Source organism: Passer domesticus, chromosome 4, assembly GCF_036417665.1.
Source record: "Passer domesticus isolate bPasDom1 chromosome 4, bPasDom1.hap1, whole genome shotgun sequence".
NCBI classification, from domain to species: Eukaryota; Metazoa; Chordata; class Aves; order Passeriformes; family Passeridae; genus Passer; species Passer domesticus.
The window spans coordinates 34,827,073-34,848,889 of NC_087477.1; the positions used below are offsets into that span (position 1 = coordinate 34,827,073).

The 21,817-nt window shown below is 41.9% G+C and overlaps 2 protein-coding genes and 1 long non-coding RNA gene across 12 annotated transcripts in view; 2 read left to right on the top strand and 1 right to left on the bottom strand.

Annotated features, from left to right (window-relative positions):
- Positions 1 to 9,737, top strand: part of METAP1 (methionyl aminopeptidase 1) — a 29,215-nt gene extending 19,478 nt beyond the window's left edge. For all 10 annotated transcript variants that reach the window (XM_064417045.1, XM_064417043.1, XM_064417042.1 and 7 more), the window contains exons 7-11: positions 326 to 464; positions 2,646 to 2,777; positions 5,171 to 5,314; positions 6,921 to 6,986; positions 7,155 to 9,737. In XM_064417045.1, the coding sequence (XP_064273115.1) occupies positions 326 to 464; positions 2,646 to 2,777; positions 5,171 to 5,314; positions 6,921 to 6,986; positions 7,155 to 7,315 (642 nt within the window). In that variant the 3' untranslated portion in view covers positions 7,316 to 9,737. The remainder of the gene's footprint in view (positions 1 to 325; positions 465 to 2,645; positions 2,778 to 5,170; positions 5,315 to 6,920; positions 6,987 to 7,154) is intronic.
- Positions 9,738 to 11,799: 2,062 nt separating this feature from the next.
- On the bottom strand, positions 11,800 to 21,268 carry LOC135298897 (alcohol dehydrogenase class-3). Its single transcript, XM_064417050.1, has 9 exons — positions 21,126 to 21,268; positions 18,371 to 18,472; positions 17,335 to 17,476; positions 16,672 to 16,759; positions 15,669 to 15,888; positions 14,894 to 15,154; positions 14,028 to 14,163; positions 13,050 to 13,188; positions 11,800 to 12,099 (listed from the first exon to the last, which is right to left on the bottom strand). Exons 1-9 carry the CDS (start codon positions 21,135 to 21,137, stop codon positions 12,075 to 12,077), a joined length of 1,125 nt encoding a protein of 374 aa, XP_064273120.1. The 5' UTR covers positions 21,138 to 21,268; the 3' UTR covers positions 11,800 to 12,074.
- LOC135298900 (uncharacterized) overlaps positions 21,155 to 21,817 on the top strand; it is a 36,904-nt gene continuing 36,241 nt past the window's right edge. The window contains exon 1 of the long non-coding RNA XR_010360962.1: positions 21,155 to 21,345. This is a non-coding gene — a long non-coding RNA (uncharacterized LOC135298900). The remainder of the gene's footprint in view (positions 21,346 to 21,817) is intronic.

Consider the following 21,817-nt stretch of genomic DNA (forward strand, 5'->3'; position numbering starts at 1 on the left):
GACTGGGCTCTTAAAAGCGGTAATTGAAAATGACTTTTTAAGACTGAGTAAATATTGCCAGGCATTGTTTCAAACCTGAATATCTCAGCATTCACAGTCAAACATGAAAATGAGTAGAAACAAAATTAAAGTAGCTTTAATTTCTTCCTGGTAAGAAATGCAAGGTATAATGAAAACATTACCAAGAAATGCTTGAAGAATCTTATTTTCTGGAGTCACTGCTTTTCAGCTTGTCATTGTTACTGTAAAGCTGTTGCACATGTTTTTTATGGTGTTTTTTCTTTGTATGAAACTTACTGGTGTAAATTGTATTTTCTCTATTTAGGCTTGTATTGCAAGGAATTGTTATCCTTCCCCTTTGAATTACTATAATTTCCCCAAGTCGTGTTGTACGTCAGTGAATGAAGTGATCTGTCATGGAATTCCTGACAGGAGGCCATTGCAGGAGGGAGATATTGTTAATGGTAAGTGCTGTGAAAATTAACCTTCAGCATTTTTACCTTGTGTGCACTTAAACTGTGCATTAAGGTGAGGTTTCAGAAGCAGGCAACATCATTAGAATAGCTTCTTAAGAGGGGCTTTTGTTCTCATTTACCAGTTAGCTTGTTCTCATTTACCTCTGCTCTTTACATACTTTAATTAATGTATTTATTTAATAAAATAATTTCAAAAGTTCAGTCCACTTTAAGAACTTTATAATTCTTCTGCCCTGATCTGTGCATTAGTATAGTGCCTGAGTATTCCACTCGTGGGCTAGATTCCAGTTGTTCCAGACTGTGTATATATAGTGAATAGAGTGTATATTGAATTATTCAACTGGATTAGTTCCGTGTGAATTGATTGATTACATGGCTCTAGATTCTTACAGTTTTGCTATTGTAAGAATTGTACAATTTGCACACACCTCAGTGCTGTGGTACCAGCCTTTTCAGAACAAGTGTCATGATTGCTGCCCCGTCTAGGTACGGTGTGGTCTGGTTGAAAGCTCTGAACTTGCAGGGTACATGTAACAATGTATGCCAAAGCTTCTTTAACTTACTTTAATTTCAAAGAAGATGCTTTTGCACAGCTCTTTATTGTTGCCAGCTATTCTGGCATTGCTGGAGTCCAGCCTAAGAAGCTCAGCTCACAGAATCATGGGTTGAAAGGGACCTTAAAGATCATTTGGCTTCAACCCTTGTGCTGTCGCAGAGACACTTTCAGTATAAACCAGGTTGCTCAAAGCCCCATCCAGCCTGGCCTGGAACATTTCCAGGGATGGAGCATCTACAATTTCTCTGGGCAGCCTGTTCCAGTGCCTCACTACTCTCACTGTAAAAAATCTTTGTTTAGTATCTAATCTAAACCTACTGTCTTTCAGTTTGAATTAATTCCTCCTTGTCCTGTCCCTACATGCTCTTGTAAAAGTTACTCTCCATCTTTCTTCTTGGCTCCCTTCAGGTGCTGGAAAGCCACAATTAAGTCACCCCAAAGCCTTTTCCAGGCTGAACAATCTGAATTCTCTCAGCTTTTTCTAATTCAAGAGGTACTCCAGCCTTGTAATCAACATGGTTGCCTTCATCTACACAGTGCCTTGTGTCTCTGCTATTTGCATGCCAAGGCTGTACCTCAGCCCTAGAGAACACCTTCTGGAAGAGGCTTTAGTCATACCTTTGTCCACATTCCTGCACTCGATTGAGCTTGGAGCCTTCTGCTTTGTTATGATGAGAAAGAACTGGGCTTCTTTCTGTAAAGTAGAAGCTCAAAAGCCTCTTGAAGAGGAAGACGAAAACAGTTTACAAGGAGGGATAGAAAAGGTACCTTGGAGGGAATGTACCCAATGAACGACTAAAAGGAATTGTCCAATTTTTATTTTATTTAAAACTTTTTAGCCTGGAAGCCATGCCAAAGTCCAAAACAGTTTTTTTTTTAATCACAGGAACATGTAATCCAGAAGGTACTAGCAAGGGATGTCTAGTTGTTGACACCAAAGTCTGTTTTCCCACATCTTCCTATCAAGATTGTATTGGTCTCTCTCAGCAGCTCATGTATGATATTCCTAAAGCATTATTGATCACTACAGTTCCCTTCATGACTGTTTACCTGTGAGAGGATTTGGGTGTGAGTTTCTTCATGAATAGCAGAGCAATAACTCTTCTAGTGGGTTTGGTGATCTAGCAGCTGTTAGACCTACCAACTGACCAACAAAGACTTAGAAACAAGAGTTCCAGTTCTGCCGTAGGAAGACAACTTGATATGCAAAACAATGATTACATACCTTTTAAAATTTAATTTCCCCTGTAAGTGCTGGAATTAATTCTGAGAAAGTACTGCAACCAGGTAAATCCCCATAGAGCAAAGAGCTTCTCATTCCCATTTTTATATTAAAAACCAATGCTAGCTTGCTGTGTCTGTGTTGCGCTGTTGGGGGATTTTTTTCCTCCCCCTCCTCCTTTTATTTCATTAAATCAAACTGCTCACCAGTTCAACACTAACTTACAAATTACTATATAGAATCTATAGGATAAGCTGGAAGAGTTTTCTTAGGGAATTGTTGTGAAGTAGTCACTTGACAGTTGGAATCCCCCATTTGTACGTGTTCTCTCCCCAGTGGAGAGGCAGGAGGTGAGGAGCAGAGCGCTCATTTCCTGCCTGCTGTTTTGCAGTGGATATCACCGTCTATCGCAATGGCTACCACGGGGATCTCAACGAGACCTTCTATGTTGGGGAGGTGGACGAGGGTGCCAGGAGGCTGGTCCAGACAACCTATGAGTGCCTAATGCAAGCCATCGATGCAGGTGAGACACGAAGCTTTGGTTCTCAGCATGTTTGTTCATATTGCCACTGCTCAGCACACAGAAGCTCTGGTGTGTTGTCACCAGCTGATGATGGGTGCTGTGTAATGCAGTGATGCTTCCGTGAGTGGTGGCTGCAGCTTCTTTTTAAATATCAGCTGATGAGGAAAAATGGATTTGATGCTGAGCCGATCTGTGGATGATATTGACACGGAAACAGCCTTTTTTGGACCATTGATGAGTAAGACATCCTTGATCTGAGTAACTTAGAGAATGCAACAAGCAAATTATGTTTTGGAAATCCCTACTTTTTTATGGTGTTGCACAGTGAACTGGTAAAGCATTGTGTGAGCACCTGAAGTTATCTGTTCAGCCCTGCCAAACCTGATGGTTATTTCATAAAGCTAGTTATGAGCTCTTGATTTTCTTTGGGAGTGTGCCAGAGAAGATAGATCCATATCTTCCAGTACCTACAGAACTTTAATTATCTTGCTTAGTTAACAGCCAGGGCAGCTGCATCAAGATATACAATGAGATAGAAAGGTAGCTGCATGTTTAACTTCAGAAAACAAAAGTATTTCTTAAGTCCCTGGAAGTACTTGTACCATCTGTATCTTTTATGCCCTGCAGCTTCTTAAAATCCCCGTTATAATTTAATCACTTCTTGGCCTCTAAAAATTGAAGTTGAAGTGCTATATATAGTAAGGCTTTAAACTTGCATTTAATGAAAAGTAAATGTAAATAAAAGAAATTAAAATGAACAGAATTTGGATTAATTATTTGGAGATAGCTAGTGCAGCTGAAAAGACAAAAATCGATAAGGTTGATGTCTTGTGTATCTGTTGTGTGATCAAGAAAATACTGCCAGGTTGAGCTGTGAAGAATAGAGATTTCTTGGTTATGTGGGATTGCTGTTTTGAAATGACCCCTTTGTTTTTCAGAGCTAAACCAGAACAGTGTGTATCTTTGGTCCTGTACTTTTTTATAGCAAATGTTACATGTGTTGTCTCTTATCCTTTGTATCCTGGCTTTGATGTAGAAACTGTGACAGAAATTTCCCTGTGTTCATCACAATAAGATTAAAATTCTCACTTTAAGTGTTTTTTACCATTTTTTAGATGCTGTAATGTGTTTTAAAGGGTTTTAGGCATTGCATGTGAGTAGGAATTCTGGCAGCAAGTGTCTCAGCTATTAAAAGGGGATCACCTCTTCCCTCTTTAAATCCTCATAATGTCATGTTGTTGGACCAGCAGAGCTCTATCTGGGAGAGCTGTATGAGGGAGAAGCAGAGGGCTCCTTGCTCCATTGAAATGAGTTGCATGTGCTGTCAGGCCCATACTTCACAGCTATTTAGCACAAACACAACAGATTAATCTCTTCCCCACCATGTCATTTTTTAATTTTTGGAGAAGCATGTATATTCCAGTAGTAGAAATTTCTTGTTATTTTCTGTAAATTCAGCTTTGGAGTTTCAGTTGTAGTTACTTCTATTAGCAGAGAATTGAACTAAATGGTTGCTTCACAAAAACTTTAGCTTTATGTGAACTGTGCTTAAGATGCCTCCACAAAACCACACATCTGGCTCCTGAAGGAACAGCATATATTCCTGGAGTTGGAAATAGTCTTGGAAAAGCTTGATATTTTGTTTTAAGGGACTCAAGGTTGTTTTTGGGATGAATCTTCATTAGCTGAATGATGAAACATTGTTGCTTTTATGATGTTACTCCCTTGTCCCAAGTGCTCAAAGTGAATTTCTCACACAATTTCAATGTGTTTCAAACTCTCTAACTTGATGGGCTTCCTAAAGGGATTGTCAAAAAAGTTAAACCTGAATATCAACATTCTTATTAGCTGTAGCGTTGTCACTGAGAATCTTGTCTAAGACTAGAGATACCCATTTTCCTGTCTTTTTCTAAATATCAGTCCTTTGTGTGCATTTTTCACATAGTAGAGGAATAAGTGTATATTAAAATATGGTTCCTACATTCACTGCAAAAAGCACTGCATCTCAGGGTGTGAGAGCTCACCAAGTACTTTGAAAGTTGTTTACTTTTAATTTCAAACTTTGACATCCTTCTAATATGAGCAGTTGCACATTGAAAGGAAGTTCCTTGAAAGGAAGAAAGTAGTATTCTTTTGAAAAAGGCGTTTTCTTCTGTCTCTCTTGTTTTTTTTTTTGGTTTTTTTTTGGTTTTTTTTTAAATATGATATCGTTTCCTCCCTCTCTCAAGTTATTGCACTCACATACATACTCAGTGGATTAAGTGATCGTAGGAAGTTGCATACTGGAACAGATGGACACACAAGCCATGAGTGCTGCAGAGATGGTGTTTGACGGTTAGTTGTGTTGAAGGAAAGCTCTCTAAATTCCTTTCTGTATCTCTTTCATTTTGCAGTAAAACCTGGTGTTCGCTACAGAGAACTGGGGAACATAATTCAGAAACACGCCCAAGCAAATGGATTTTCAGTGGTTCGGAGCTACTGCGGGCATGGAATCCATAAACTTTTCCATACAGCTCCTAACGTGCCCCATTATGCCAGTGAGTATTCATTCCCTTTGTGCTATCCTGTACACAAGTGATTTGCAGTCAGTGCACCCAATTTACTTGAGCCATCAATTGGGCATTTTGGCACTTGACAAATAATATTTTTTTTTAACTCTGGCCTTCATACTTTATGAACCCGTGCTTGCATTATCTGCCTGCACTAATGGTTAGTCTTAGCTCTCATCAGTACTGGGTAAGTGCTCAAAGTTTTTGCCTGAATTCCCAGCTGAGTTCCCTTAGACATTCTTGTCTGACATGGACTGGAAACATGCCATGTTTCTCTCCTTAGAAGTTCTGTGCCAAACCTAACTGCCATTTACAGATGCAAATAAAAAGCCCTTTGAATAGTATAGATGGGTGTTGTGCCTGAATATGGATCCTGTTTATTTCACTTTTCTTCATTTGAGTGTTGTGATTAGGTATTTCTGGAAACTTCATCCTAGTGTGTGGCAGAGGAGGGATGAACATTCCTCCAGTAGTGGTAGGTTTTGGAAACGTCCATCCAAGGAAAGATGCTAGGTTTTTTTTTCTGGTATTTTAAAATACAGAGTCACAGCAAAAGCTAAGTGGAAAGATCTGAGGGACTTAAAGCCCCTTGGAGAAAAAAGAATGCTGCTGCTTATTTCTAGCCTACAATGAAAGGAGTTTGAAAAGCAAAAAGATAATTTTTTAAGAAAAATGTTCTGTTGCTGTTGTGACAGCTTGATGTCTGAGATTTTTAAAGCCTCTAGGTGATCTAGGCAGTGTAATAAATTATGACAATTAAGGTTAGATAGGGGGATATAAAATGAATGCAAATTGTCTAGAGCAGCAAAGTAGCTTGGAGCTAATGGTTCCTGTGCAGTTCTGGAGTTTGTTCCAGCTCTCAGGCTCAGTTATGTCTGAGCTGCACTGTCTGTCCTTCCAGGTGAAACAGGACAGAGGAAATGGGCTGAAGCCTTTTTCCAGTCAAAATGCACTCCTGCAGTCATGCTGTCCCTCAGTTCATGTGCCTCCACATAAGCATTTTTGGTGCATTTAACATCAAAATGTTCCTGTGTTATTGTCCTGGATGGCTCAAAATGCTCTGCTATTTTATGTTAGCTAATGAACACAGCACTATCACTGACACTGCTATGACCCCATTATCCAGGTAATAAGGAGGCAGTGTGTCTTTCATTAAAGAAATCATGGAATTACTTAACCACTGTCACATTTTGACAATTTATTGGAGCTAATGGCTCATTGCAAACAAGTAAGGAGATTCCAAGCCTTCTCTGAGTGCTTCCTACTTCTGTTTTTTTAATTAGGATTTTCCATTATAGAAGCATGCAGAAATTCCTGTACTCTATTTTTTCAGTGTTTTATAGAACTAGAGTTGAAAATCCAGTTGTTGGAGAGAAAGACAGCAATTAATTTTAAGCTGTTTGAGTAAGTATTACAGTGTTGGTGGATGGGGAGAAGGAAAGAGCTAAGGGAAATCTTTATGTATACATAAAAGTGAGCAGATCATCTCAGAAGGGCTTCTCTGACTTTACTGTGTTTCTGTTGTAGGACAAGGATTCGGTCATTTACTAAGATGGTATTCTTTTTTCTAACTTGAGTGTTTATTTTATTGCAGAAAACAAGGCAGTTGGAGTCATGAAGCCAGGTCATGTATTCACAATTGAACCAATGATCTGTGAAGGTGAGCAGTTTAGCAGTAGAGTAAAATGGTTACTCTCGTTTGCTCCTAAGCAGGGATGGAACAGGATGCTTGTTCTATCCTGTGGAGCTGATAGATTTTTCATTTCTCTTTGGGGGACTGGCAGCTGTTATTTAAAAGCTGGCAAGAAGTGATGCTTTGTGTTTTCAGGTGGCTGGCAGGACGAGACCTGGCCCGACGGTTGGACTGCGGTGACGAGGGACGGGAAGCGCTCGGCGCAGTTTGAACACACGCTGCTGGTCACGGACACGGGCTGCGAGATCCTCACCCGCCGCCTGGACAGCACTCGCCCCCACTTCATGACCCAGTGACAGCCCACACTGAGCAGGTGCATCAGAACAAGAAATATATATCTATTTTTTGCCCCTGTACTATGCATTTTTTTAAGAGTACAGAATAGAAAGATTTTTTGTTCTCAGTGATTGTAGATAAGAGGAATATCTCGAAGAACCTGACCCAGTGTCTGCAAAAGCAGAGAAGAATTTAAAGAATTTCCTGCTTTCCTCCTACCTACAACACTCACGCTGTACTTTCCTTTTTTCTTCAATTATCTCTTTAGCACCTTTCTTCCAATTAGACCCACAATTGCTTCTGTTGCTGCCATGATATTAGCTAGAAAAGCGTGGGTAAGCTTTCCCACTGGGACTTGATGTTTTGGGATCCAGGATTTTTTCACCATTTCAGTGTGCCCTGTCACTCTTGGTTTGTGAGAGGCACCTGAGATTTTAAGCATTTCTTATTCCAAAGACTTGCTCTTACTTCTGCAGATTCTATTTTGGGCCTTGTTTGTGTATCAGCTGAGAAGGGGGCAGAAGGGAGAAAGACACGCACGTACAAGAACGGGCCACCTTTAATTCTGCCCCATCTCTCTGCTGGTGGTGATTGCCACTGCAGGTGGCACACTGTGTTAATGGCAGGACTTGTTTCTCTTGCTGGAGATTTGATAGGATGGGAAGTTAACAAAGTCTGTCTTATATGCAGCTGCCTGGAATAAGCTGCTTTTTGGCAAAGCAGTACTTGCAGGCAGCCTCCTGCACCAAAAGCTTGGTGAAGCTGATGTATCAGACTTGCCTAGGTAAAGGAATGCAACAAGAACCAAAAAGATCCCATGATTCGTGGGATCCCTACGTCTGTTAACTGTGGGGCATTTTTAAAAAGTACATCCACAGTAGCTGTGGGGGATTGGATTTGCAAGACTTACAGTGAAGTATCTCAAAACAAGTCTGAGTGTGTGAAAATGAAACACGTTCAACACTGTATTCATTTTCTTTTGGTAATTTTTAAACGGGTCATTTTCTTCCCCTTTGGTTGAGTGAGTTTCAGGCTTTTGGGAAGTCTTAGGGGGGCAGCTATGAAAACTGATCTTTTTTTCCTCAGTCAGGGTATAGAGTGGGCAAAGTTGGTATATATACCCCTTTATATTTTGTTAGTGGGTCATGGCGAGCTGAAAATGGTTATGTTAAGGAGTGTGGATTGATTAAGCCTCTCTTTTCTCTACCCTTTTTTTTTTCCAAGGCCATTTCCCTTCCATCATCTTTAGTGTCTCTGCTGAGGGAATTAATTTTTTCTTCTGAATTGTAATGAAACATTTTTCAGACCCCATTGTAGACTTCATCTTACACCACTGTAACACAAGAGATACTTAAGCAACACAGACATTAAAAATCATACAATCATGGGCATAAAATACACCTTTACAAAATGTCTGGTGAATTTGTTGCCACAGATCCAAGAATATGAAGTGCTGCATACCCTTGGCTCCCCTTGGCACTGCAGAATTTAGGTGGGGGAAGAGGGTTAGTGCTTCACAGAACTGGACTCATCTACTTCCAAATTTGCCAGAAAACGTCTTCTCTGCCCTGAGTGCCTCAGACCTCTGTTGCTGTATCACTGCAATGTTTTCATTACTTTATTCTTGTTTTAATTATGCAGTAAAGTGACCTGAAGCGATGCACAGAGCGCGTGTGCGTGCGTATGCGTGTGTGTGTAGAGATTTTTAACAAAACAGCCTGTAGTACTTGAGTGGGATTACCTGTGCTGAATGAGCTGTGGTGAGGAGATGCCTGTCCTGGAGGTTTGCCCACCATTATCCTTCACTTGAATGGTTACAATGGTCTTGCCTTTTCTATGTGTGTGTGTATGATGCGGGGGGTGGGGGCCTTCATTTTTGGTCTATGAAATAAAAGTTGCAGCTGCTTTTAACAGAAATAACTTTTTTTTTGTCTTGTAATCCAAACCGAGACATAGAATTTTCAATTACATCCAGGTTTGCTTGCAGTGGTGCAAGCCCCACTGGTAGATGCATGCACCCAGTTGGAACTCATCCTTAAACACACACGTGCCACGTGGATACACCTCTTTGTTGCTACACTGATACAACCAAATTTAGCACATTTTTAATGCAGGTAATCTGTGACACTATGCATTTCTGCCTATAAATTGAAATCACAACATGGTAACTGCTTGTAGTGAGTTTATACTAGTGCAGTATTTTTAAATGAGTGGAAAGCTTACTTGGCATCTACACCAGATCTTGCAACATAAGAGGGTACATCAGCCTTGAGAGCAAAATTTATTAAATAAAAACATTAAGAAAAACTATTTTTTTCACCTATCTAGCTATGTCTTTGCTTGACCATGACATACTAGACTTGTGCTGACTGGATTGTGGAATTAACTATTTTTATTCTTACCTAAGTTGCTATCCGCTTAAATAAAAGATCCTAACTTAAATCTACTTCTTAATTACATTTTTAGCAATTGTATACACTTTTACCAAAAACACAATCCTGCAGTTAGTTCTGAATCAATCTATTGATGTATTTTCCCTTTACTGTTGTAAAGGGTAAACACATTAAAATTACTTACTTTACTGTAAGTCAGTGTGGAAATTCTTCATGCTGTTTCTGCAACTTGACTTGAATATTTAAGGAGAGAAGTTTTGGCAGATGGTGCTGAGTAACAGCAGGAGGAGAGTGGCCAGCCTGCATGTTTTACATGGCAGCCAGCAGAGGACATGCACATTTCATTCACAGTGGATGTGCAGTTCACTACAGTACCTTGATCACCAAAAATGGGGTAGAAGCTCTTGGCTTTGAGTCCCTTGGTTTGCTGAACAACTTCAAAAACACCCTATTTCAAACATGCTCCATTCAATCAAAAGCTTTGCAGGATGAAGTAATGGCTGGGACATCAACTCCTCAGGCTGGGAAGAAGCTGCATGTCTTTGACCCAAGCACTCTGGTATCACTACATTTCTTTGTTGTTGGTATTACAGCCTGGCTTCCCACAAACACTCTGAGATGCAGATTCTCTGAAGTAATAATGTAATGCAGATGAGGTTGTGTGTTCTTGATCTAGTCTGTGCAGCACAGAGGAACAGCTGTTCCAGTGTAAGTATGTTAAGTGTGTTAGATCCAGCTGGGGGGTGCTTTGCCAGGTTAGCTAGCATTGCATTGATACCATCTTCTAATTATGGAGTACTGTCACTGGAACAGCTTAACAGCAAGTTTTCTACTGGATTTTCTGATGTTCAACCAGCCTTCCTGGAGCTACAAGGTACTGAGAGTCACTTCATTGCTGGGCTAAAGGGCTCAGTTTTGTGTTAGCAATTCAGTTTTTATTTCCTCCTGATACTCAAAATTGAATTCTTATGACATTCACATTCATTCTTTACTGTCTGAAATTAAGTAGAAATGCAGTACCTCAGCTATTTTCAGAATGCTGTAGGGGATATTTTTTAATGAGAGATGGAAAAGATGTAATTGTCCCAGTTGTATAGCAATGGCTTGGAGTAATTGTTGGTGGTGAGAGGGAATTTTTTCTAATAAGATTACTGTTTGCATTCTGTGTCTCTGCTAGAAGTTGTTTTGACCAGGGTTCTTTAAAACATGAAACTTCTCAATCAGTGTCCTTGATTCACTGAAAAACACTGAGTTTCTATGTAGCTAACTTTTAACTGGCTGGGCTGTCTCTGCTTTGCAGTCTATTTTCTGCTATTTCTCTATCTTTTATGGATGTGAGGCACTGATTGCAGGTTTCAATACAAAAAGAACCTTATCCAGTCAGCTCACTTCACCTAGAGTTAAGAAAACCTGCAACTCCACAACTGAGACTTAACCCCGCCTCCTCCAACAAAAAAATCCCAGAAAACCCTGAAACCATCATCCAGCAATGTTCTCTCTTGTTCCCCTGCAGCCCTCAAGAGCAGATCTGCTCTAATAGTAGTATTTCCTGCTTCAATGGCATGATCAGGTTTCTGACTAGGGGTGACAATCCCATGCTGTTTGTCTTTGCAGTGTTGGCTGCAAAGTTTGCTTCATTTGCCAGTAAGTTAAGGGAATGGGACAACTGTCCTACTGAAGCCTTGGAGGACACTACCAGAGCAAGTGACCAGAGCAGTTTGTGCCATGACCTTTACAAGAGGCTGCCAAAGAGACCAGTGAATACTGGTGAATAGAGACCATCCAGCTCACCCCAGTGAATATGGATACCCCTGGACGACTAAGTCTCTGCTCCACATTTGGCTTCAAGCTTGAGCTGGATGCTACAATCCACTGTAGTCCCAGAATAGCCTCAGAAACTTGACAAGTTCTGGCCCCTCTCAGCACAGTTGCAGCAAATGCATGCTGCTTCTCACCCCTGTGCTTAGCTGTGCCTTGTGCAGTGAATCCCACATCATTTGCTGCAGACTCTGCAGAGCACTCCCACATACACACTGTGAAATCACTAGAAGAAAACAAGTAAGACACAGCAATCACAGTCACTCTTAATGCTAAATAACTCCAGCACTGGGTGTAGAAATAAGCTTTTATTAAGTAGATTTGAGTTAGCCACTAGTGAATTTGAAGAATGAGTATAGAAACAGAAGTTCCATAATCAGGACTAATGCCATAATGCTATTCAGTGGTTAACAATTTTTTATTTAGTAGCCAGAATGCTCACCCTAAAATACATGGTCTTCCTAGTCCCAGTGAATTTTCAGTTGCTTGATTCTATCTTCTATCAAAAATTCCATTATGAAAAGGCAGTTAGCATGGTGCTGGCCAATTAGAAGATCCACATTAGGCTCTAAAATTTCAGGACAGTTCGAATGCTTAAAATAAAAAAGAAAATAAAAATTACCAAGAAATCAATTTTCTCCCCATCTCTCCTGTCACTTTCACTGCTGAGACATATTTTAACTTCTAGCTTTTGTAACAAATGAAGTCATGCTTATGCCTATAATATTTATTAAAAATCTAGGATAATGCTTGTTCTCTTCAGATTTTTGTCTCTCCTCCAGCAAAATAAATTGCAAATGAACTCTTTTTCAAACGAGGTGTCAGCTTTCAGTGGCTAGCCAAGATTGACCAGGAGCAGTAATATTTACAGGCATTCTCCCTTCTGTCTATTTGGAAAATGTTAGGTAGCTTTGATTATTAGTTTCCTAGCTCATGTATGAATAAAACACTGAAATGATGCTGAAGTTCATAACTGAGAGGGGGATCAACTGCTGATGAAATTTGCATAAATGCAGTGATTCCAATTGTAACAAATACAGTCAACTGATTTATCCAAAACAGAATCCATATGAGCTAAAGCAGATAGAGCTAGTACTTTCTCCAGAGTTATAGACAAAAGATAGATATAGACTGAGATCAAATTCAAAGACCATGCTGGTTTCTGGAGAGAATGGTCATAAGTAATTGTCTGTCTGCAGAGGGAGGAACCTAAACATTACTGAATATGTAATCTTCAGTCTCTTTAAATTCCTTATTAAAAGGAAGAATGTTTTAGCAATGGTGAAAGCCTGAGACTGACCTGTTCCCTTTACCAGCTTTATATCTGTATTTCTGTTTTACACTGTTGCTTGCTTTTACTGTGTGCCTGTGTTTTGGCACACACCTGGAAGCTCAGAGAAGCATGTTTCTATCAGAATCAATGCGTGTGGTATGTGTCACCCTTTAGCTTCCCTGTTTAAAACATGACAGTGGGCAGGGAACCTGTACTTTGACAGTGTCTGATCAAGAAGTCTTTTATACCTTTCAATACTGTGAACATTACCTTTTTCCTGAATGCATCAGCTCAAAAGCCTCATTGATTTTGTCAAAAGGCAGCGTGTGAGTTACAAATTCATCAACCTTGATCTTTTTGGACATGTATTCAGTCACCAGTTTTGGTACATTGTCTACACTCTTCCAGCCTGAAAGAAGGAAAACATGCCTTGTTTCCCTTTTCCACCCATCTCAGAAAATATAAAACACAGCCCTAACACAGAACTTGTATGATCAATATGAAAAGGAGCAGAAATGAGTGACATGTTTGTCCCTCCTCTGGAGGTCTGGCAAAAGCACACATCATCCAAACACACAGAAGTGTTGATGAAAAATCTTTCACTAAAAATCTTGCACTAGTTGTTCCAGCATTCAACATTAACAGCAGCCCACACCTAGGAAAGTATACACAAGGCATCTCTGTCAGGCCCCCCAATCCAGTAAGTTTTGTATTGGACAAAGAGCAGTAATAATACAGCGTCTGAAACTGAACTTCCATCAACTTCAGCAATTACTGAATTCCCCAAAAAAAGAACTCAATGTGGTTTTGAGTTGACAGAAGAAAATGTGTATCAAGCACTTGTTCCCTTTCTATCTTAAAGGTCTTTATAGCACATTGTGATGTTGGCCCTACAATTTACTTAGTGGTTAAGCAACACAAACATACTGATGTGAGTTCCCATTACCCAGAGACTAGATCCTTTCACTGGACCAAACCTTCACCTGGTGGCAAAGTAGTCTCCCAATCCCACTCCTTTCATAGTGAGTAGCATATAGATGTATTTACTCTTCAAAATAAGTTAGATCTCATACCAATGTGTTAATCCATACCCTGTCTGTAGGAATAACAGATTTTAAGAGCCTTTATCTTATTTATGGATAGCCTGTCAATAGTACATCTCTTACACAAGCAAAGTCAAGGGGGAGTAATCTTCCCAGCTTTAGCCCAGAGTAAATTATTTTTATCCCCACAGCAAGAGAGAGTTACCTCCAAACGCGGTCCCTTTCCACGTCCGCCCAGTTACGAGCTGGAATGGCCGTGTGGCGATCTCCTGGCCAGCAGCTGCCACTCCCACTATCACACTGAGTCCCCAGCCTTTGTGGCAGGCTTCCAGGGCAGCCCTCTTCATGGACAGACAGAACAAAGCAGGGTGTTTATTGCTAAGGTTTACACTGCCTGGACTGGTAGCACTTCCTTTCCCCCAGTTAATGAATCGCCACATCAGCATTTAAGGAACAGTAAATATAATGTAATTTTCAGTATATTTTCCATCGGTTCAGATTCCCTTACACTGTTAAAGGTTCACTTTGCACTTTTTATATTCTGTCTAGCTTTCAGAGAAGTCACTCTGAACTCCCACTGAGAGTCAAGATAAACTGTAATCACAGAACATATTACCAACAGTTAGGAATGCTACTGTAATTCCTGAAAACCTTGCATTACATTTAGTAATACAAAAAAACCTTAGTATTACGTTTAATAATACTTCTGCATTTCCAAAGGTGAAATTAATTATTTGAGAAATTAGGGAAATGCTGAGTGATCTTTAAGATTGTACTGCTCATTGCATGATATATTTTACCTGAGTTTTGTTAATTTCAACTGTCAGCACAGAGAAACTCAGGATCTCAAAAAAGTCTGATTAAGGACAAAACATGTTTTTCAACCCAAGTAGTAGCAGCTGCTTCCATTATACAGGGTTGAGTGTAAATTGTCCTTTTGAGTCATAGTAGTTATCACTACTAAGAAAAAAAAGGTCAGTGAGTGTGGCAGATTTTGTGCTAAGCAGCTGATGTTGCTGTTGAGCTGAACTGGTCCCTCCCTGCACGTGCTCCTGTTGGGCAAGCACTCACCATGACTCCGACGTTTCCGATGCACTCAAACGAGTAATCCACACCACCATCGGTCATCTCAACCAGAACCTCCTGGATGGGCTTCTTGGAGTCTTGGGGGCTGATGCACTCAGTAGCTCCAAACTCTTTGGCTTTGGCATACTTATCCTTGTTAATGTCAACGCCAATGATCCGGGATGCTCCTGCTATTTTGCAGCCCATAATAACCGCCAGCCCAACTCCTCCCAAACCAAACACGGCACAGGTAGAGCCAGGCTCCACCTAGGAATAAGAAAGGAGTCATGGGCAGCAGAAAAAAATTCACCCTTCCAGGGGAAGAGGAAATGCAGGTTAAGGAGGCTGTAATAAAGGAAAAAATGGAAGCAAATATACATGGCTATGAGATTTTATAGACAAGGGAAACGATATAAAAATTTAATTCTAAAAGCTCTTCAGGCACTAAGCCTTTTCTTTTGCCTGAAGACTCATGCCCACACACCCACCACCTCTGTCTGACCCTGAGCTTCACACTATCAGAATGACTTGCAGCAAGATGAACACGAACTGGAAAAGCAATTCATATATAGGTGCTACCAAAAGGGATGCAGAAGACTCCACCTGAATTTCCTCCAAAAGGCAAAGGGTTCTTCTAACCTATCTGGCCTCTTATAGGGAAGTTAGAAATTCTTAGCTAAACTTAATCAGTTGAAGAGGAAGAGGAACACAGATTTGGTACATCCCATTTACAGCCCTAGTGTAGTTGCTAGGCTGTGTGTGCCACAAGCCCAGCCTTTACCTTAGCAGTGTTGACAGCAGCCCCATAGCCCGTGGAGATGCCACAGCCCAGCAGGCACACTTTATCCAGAGGTGCTGCAGGATCTATCTTGGCTACGGAGATATCAGCCACCACGGTGTACTCAGAGAAGGTGCTGGTCCCCATGAAGTGGTAAATCTGCTTTCCCTTGCAGGAGAATCTGCTGGTACCATCAGGCATGACTCCTTTCCCTTGAGTAATTCTTGAGGCAAAGACAGGAAAGTGCAGAGTTTTAAGCAGCAAATATTCTCACCAGACAGAATCCACTAAGCAGCACAGAGAGGCAGCTGCATACTTGCACTTTTATATTTTGACCACTTCAATAAACCTAGAAGTTCACAGAAGTGAGATGCTAAACTCCTAAAACTTCATGCAGTTAATTCCTCCAGGGAAAAACTGAAAGAAATGGACTTTATTCACATGTTGACCTTGTTAGTTACCAATGCTAACTGCTTGTGCCACAGCACCACACCACTTGGCCTCCTTCAGTATCGTCCCTTTGAATAACACCCATCAGTTATGTCATTGGGGCTTTTTTTGAGTTTGGGAGATTTTTTTTTCAGAACAGGAGCTGCAAATTTATCTGGGAAGCAGGTGTTAAGGAAAAAAAAGAGCTGTCCATATGATTTTTACCACTTGAAAGCTTTGGTGTTCACTCCTAAGAGCTAAATTCCCTGAAGTGCTTCCCTTCAGTATGGAGTCAGAGCATTTATGTTTTCCAACCTGTGGACACGAGGTAGTAGTTTGCACCTTAATATACATGAAAAGAGAGAAAGTTTTATTTAAGGGAAGAATAGAATTTTTAAGGAAGACTTTTTTAAAGAAAAAAATTGCCTAAGTGACTCCTGAAACACCTACTTTCCAAGTCATTAAATGATACATCAACAGATTGATTCTTCAATGAAAACTCCTGTCAATTACTTTTGCTAACTACAGCAGGTATACACTGAACAAATACTATAGCATGTGTCAAAGTTATACACACCTTATCTTCTGGCACAGGTTTGTTTTAGGATTCTTACAGAACTTGCACTCTCCACACTGAGGGATGTATAGAGGGATAACAGTGTCCCCTAAGGAAAAAAATATTTTGTGTCTAGTTATTGAGTCAAGCAAGGCATTCTGAAAACAAAGTGAAGTTACTTGATTCTGCATGTTTTTCTGTGAGCTTGAGTTCACTTCAAACCTTTGTGTACTAAAAGCTGTTTATGGTATACAGAAATCCTGGCTGAGCAGACAACCTATCTGAAATTCATCATTCCAGAACAAGTAGCAATGTTACTGTGAAACAAAACAGCCCCAAATCAACAGTGAACAACAAGACTAAACACTTTAAGCCTTTTAATTAAATCAACAGATAAAAACTATAATTTGAAAAAATAATACCCCCCCCAACCCTCTTGTGATTATACATTTCAAGTAAAAAAAAAAGGTTATTCTGGGCTCTTTCAAGCTTTAAATCAAGATCTCATTGAACAAATTAGTGTTTTGTCTCACAGACCACAGAAATCTACACAGGCATACACCCAGAATAAAATACTGTATTAACTCCTGCAATATGGCATTTCAGTGGCCCAATTTGACAGTTACTCTTCAAATAAAGTAACACTTTCAAGGAAGGCAGAAAACTTGTAAGGCAATTCCTTACCCTTCTTTACTTTTGTTACTCCTTCCCCAACACTCTCTACAATTCCTGCTCCTTCATGTCCCAGGATCACAGGGAAACATCCTTCAGGATCAGCACCACTCAGTGTATAGGCATCAGTGTGACAGACAGCAGTGGCAACTATCTGTGAAGAAATAAATAATCTGAGACACCTTGAAAAACAGAACAGTAGCACAGATCTAACCAATTCCCTTTAGTCAGAAGTTAAGAACAATTGCCAGGTCAAAGTTCTGGCAGCATTTGGGATATGGGCAACATATTTTCAATTCCTAGCAAGGCAGTTTTTCTTATTTCGAAAATGCAAAGTCATGACAGTACATTTTTATAATTTCCATCAACCAAAATCTGACACTGAAAGGGGTAAAAGATTATCTGTCTTTTCCTATAGCTAGAAATTAGTGCTCCAAGTCATCTCATCATAGTTTAGCATCTCAGCTTTGAAATAAGTTAAGACTCAGAAGTAAAATTTCCAGAGAGACCATGCAGAACTCTCTGTACTGCATAAATCCTGCTTAAGTCTTCAGCACCACATAGTAGAAATCCTTTCCACAGGAATAAATTTCACATTAATGTATACTTTTTGGCAGATACAGGCTCCTGGAAAGTCCTGACAAAATCAGAAACTTGGGTATGGCGAATGCAAGAGACCAATCTCAGCTCAGCAGCCAGTAACTCATGGTCACAAATGACAAATTGTCCTTCAAACAAGATAAAGATGTTCACAGCTCAGACATTTTGAGGGAACTTAGTCTGTAACAACTGGAACTGATCCTTAAAATAGCCATTATCTTCAGACCAGACTGTGAAGTGAGACTAGTAGAAATGAAAATGTTTTTCATAAACAGAAGATCTAAATATTGTCATTTTCTTCTCTGTAAAGCCAGCTGAGATACTAATGCACTAATGATATCTATTCAACATTTCTTCTGTTGGCAAACAAACTATTTATCTTTAATAAAGATAAATAAAACTCATTCTCCTAAAAGAGAAAACATATAGTAAGAATTTATGTCATTACCTTGATACGAACTTCATGAGCTTTTGGTGGAGCAACCTCCACCTCCTCAATAGAGAGAGGTTTACCTGCCTCCCAGGCAACAGCAGCCTTGCATTTAATAACCTAAAAGACAAGAACAAGAAAAAAAAAGAGGACATCTGTTGTATGGTTCATTTAAAATAATTCTTGTTCAGCCAAGTGAGAAAATAAAAGCAGCACTACTAGCTTTTGGAACGAATCCCAGATCTGAAATTCATAATTTCAACACAAAGGTTTAATTGCCCCACATTTGCTTCAGGAAGCTAAACAATAATGAGCAAGCCAAGATCTGAAATTTGGATGTCATTCTCTCACTGTGTAAAAAATATAATAAGCCTGGGAGTACTTGGGAGACACACTGCAGTGAAGGGAGCAACATGAATGGAAAGGCTGCATAACAAAACTGGTGGTTTAAAATCCAAGAATGCCATTCATTTCAGGTATGTTCATTAAACACAGTGCTTGAAGTTGGAAAGTTCAGAAAGGGAACTGTGGAGACCCACATCAAGACTGAATTTCCTGTTCCTGATCAGGTTTCCAAGTAGGATTCCAGCAAGGAGATGCAGCTGACATGCAGAGCCCCCAGGGATGCAGAGGGACCAGAGGGACTTTGCTATAAGGCTCTAACACCTCTGCAATGGCCACAGGCATCACTGTTAGCAAGTCTCCCCTCACTGCTCCCAGTGCCACAACAAATCCTGCTCTGCAAGCACACCTGAACCTCCTGGGAAGCTTTTCCATCCCAACGGTGAGAGCTTGGATAAGAGAGCAGGATTTCTGGATCTGTAAACCCTGCTGACAGGCACATACACTGACTGAGAAAATCAGCAGGCATTACAGCCATACACTCTAGAGCAGCTTCAGCATAAGCATCTGGGTTACCCTTAGAGGTTGGTTTCATGAAGATGGCAAGGTCTAAACCGTTGCAATTAGAAATATAAACCAAGAGAAGAACATGACATTTTGTGCATTCAGAATAGCTGTGGTGTTCCCATGGAATGCTTGAAAGAGAGGATTAATGTAAATTCCCAATATTAGCAATACAGTCACTCAGCCTTTTTGAAATGTCTCTGCTGGAAGAAATAACAGTGCCAAGACCACTTTTTGAGCTTACCAGCTCTCCTTCATCACCTGTGATCAGGAGAAAATAATGGCTAGTCTATGCCCTTCTGTGGTATTTCTGCTGTACTATAAACATTACTAGGTTTTGCCAGAGCCAGTTAAAATCCTCGCTGTACCTGTGACAGCAGAACTTAGATACTTACCTTGGCTTAAATTTGGTAAAATAAATACTACTGACCCAAAAAGCTTTGTAACAGAAAACAGGTACCTATTCCAACAGCCAGTAGGGGTCCAAATGAGACAGAAACACCCCTAACTAGAACCATGAAATCTTGCCCTACTTTTTAATACAAGGGGAAATGTTACAAAAACACATGGAATGTGCCATAGCAACTACAGTGGACTCACAGTGTGAACCATCGGTCATAATCTCTAAATCTACCAAAGATTTTGCCAGAAAATCTAAATTCAAAGCACAAAGTGCAAGGGGAGCCATCATTCAGTAAATCATTTACTGGTTTTCAATCCATCCCCTCATCCTCCCCTCATTAAGTCATCACTTGTTCTTGCATGGGAGCTGCGCATTCCTAAAATTTGATTTCCACAAGCTTAGTTAAACACAAAATTAAAGACAGAGAGAAGAAAAAAAGTCTCCTTACAGGATAAATTCTGATCATCTAAAACTAACAGTATGTATCTGGAAGCACATTTTGAAATAGTAATTTCTGATCCAGTTCATACAGCCACGAAGGCCCCAGGACTATTCAGAGTGGGTATCAGGAAAGCCCCGTCTTTTTCTGCTCTGTTATTATTCACAGCTTTACACTGTTGCTTTGCTGAAAATCTTGAAGCCAACAGCTGGAAATAAAAAACTGGAAATAAAAACCAAAACACCAACTTCCAGCATTCTTCATTTCCTCTGTTACCACGCTAGCACTGGAGCACAGCTGTTGGGTTGCTTGTGGCTATATGCACACCATCAGCTATCCCAGTGGGGCCGAAACCGAGCTCTGGCAGCGACAGAAGCTGCTCCAAACGCAGCGCCAGCCTGGAGCAGCTTCAGCGTCCGAGCCACCGACCCCGCTCGGGCCCCGGGCACTGACCGCCTGCACAGAACTCGGAGAAATACTGGCAGAAGGTCTGGGCTATCGCTCTGTTCCTACAGCCATGCGGCAAACGTGCCAGAAGTGGCTTTGTGAGCAGGCAGGGTTTCGTTTTACCCCTTCTTTCCAGGTCGCACCTGCCCGAAGCCCGCAGGAAACCACGCAACCCCCAAGGTGTTCTGCTTGTTCCTGCACCGCCGCCACCCAGGAGCAGCCCTCAGACCCACAGGACGCGCACGGGGGTCGAGTACAACACAGGGCGGGGAAAAAACGCGTGTTTTCCTTCCTAATCCTGCAAACACTCACAGCCGGAGCCTCCCACGCCAAAGCAGCGGCACCGACTCCGCCGCACGCCTCACACGCGTGGGGCACAGCGCGGAGGAGCCCGGGCAGCCCCGGCTCTCGCCAGCGCTGGGCGGGAGCGGCCACGGCGACCCCGGCCCGCGGCCCCGGCAGGGCAGGGCAGGGCAGGGCAGGGCAGGGCGGGCTCGCCCGCCTCGTCCTGCCCGGTGCGGGACCCTCCGCCCGCCCGCCCCCGGGCGCCCTTCCCGCCGCGGAACGCAGACGCTCACCCCGCTCGCCATCGCGCACGGCTACGGCTGCCAGCGGAAGGGGAAGGGCAGCCCGCCTCCTTCCCCGCCGCCTCTCTCCCCGCCTCCCTCTCAGGGGCGGGAGAAAGAGCTGGCTCCTTCCTCCCTTTTTCACCTCCCGCCCTTGCAGGGCAGGGGTGCGCTGGATCGGTCACAAGCCCCTGTGGCGTTTTTCTTCCCGCAGACCGCGGTGCGAGTCAAGGTCTCTGTGTTTCCTGAGCCAAGGTCTCTGTGTTTGCTGAGGCTGCCCTCAGTGTTGCCTTGCCGTGGGGCTCGGTTTGTGGCTGCTGACGGCCGCACCAGTGTCTTCCATCGCGGCTCCTCTAGTCCGGCCGGCAGATGGACATTACTGTGCCCGTGAGGGAGCGGGCCCGCTGTCCCGGCCGATGGGCCTGTTCCTGCCCACACCAGGTTGCCCAGATTCCTTCCCAGATAACGGGACTCCACGGCCTCCTCTGCGCCGCTCCCTGAGGGCCGCAGCAGTGCCTGGATGTGCCTGCCCTTCCCAGGCCCGGGAATGCCGCCCTGGCTCCTGTTCTGGAGGTGTTGGTACTGCCTGTGTCCCAGCTGGGCACAGGGGGAAGCTGACCGTGTCTGCAGAGCCATGTCCTTTGTGCCTGAATCTGTTCTCGGCTGGATAAACTGCAGTGGTGCAGGCTTTGCTGGGTGGCAGG

Coding starts and splice junctions, on each gene's coding strand:
- LOC135298897 (XM_064417050.1), bottom strand. Junction 15,889..16,671: donor AACCTGTGCCAGAAGATAAG/GTGTGTATAACT, acceptor CTTTGCCTCAAG/AATTACTCAAGGGAAAGGAG. Junction 14,164..14,893: donor TCGGAAACGTCGGAGTCATG/GTGAGTGCTTGC, acceptor CTGTCCATGAAG/AGGGCTGCCCTGGAAGCCTG.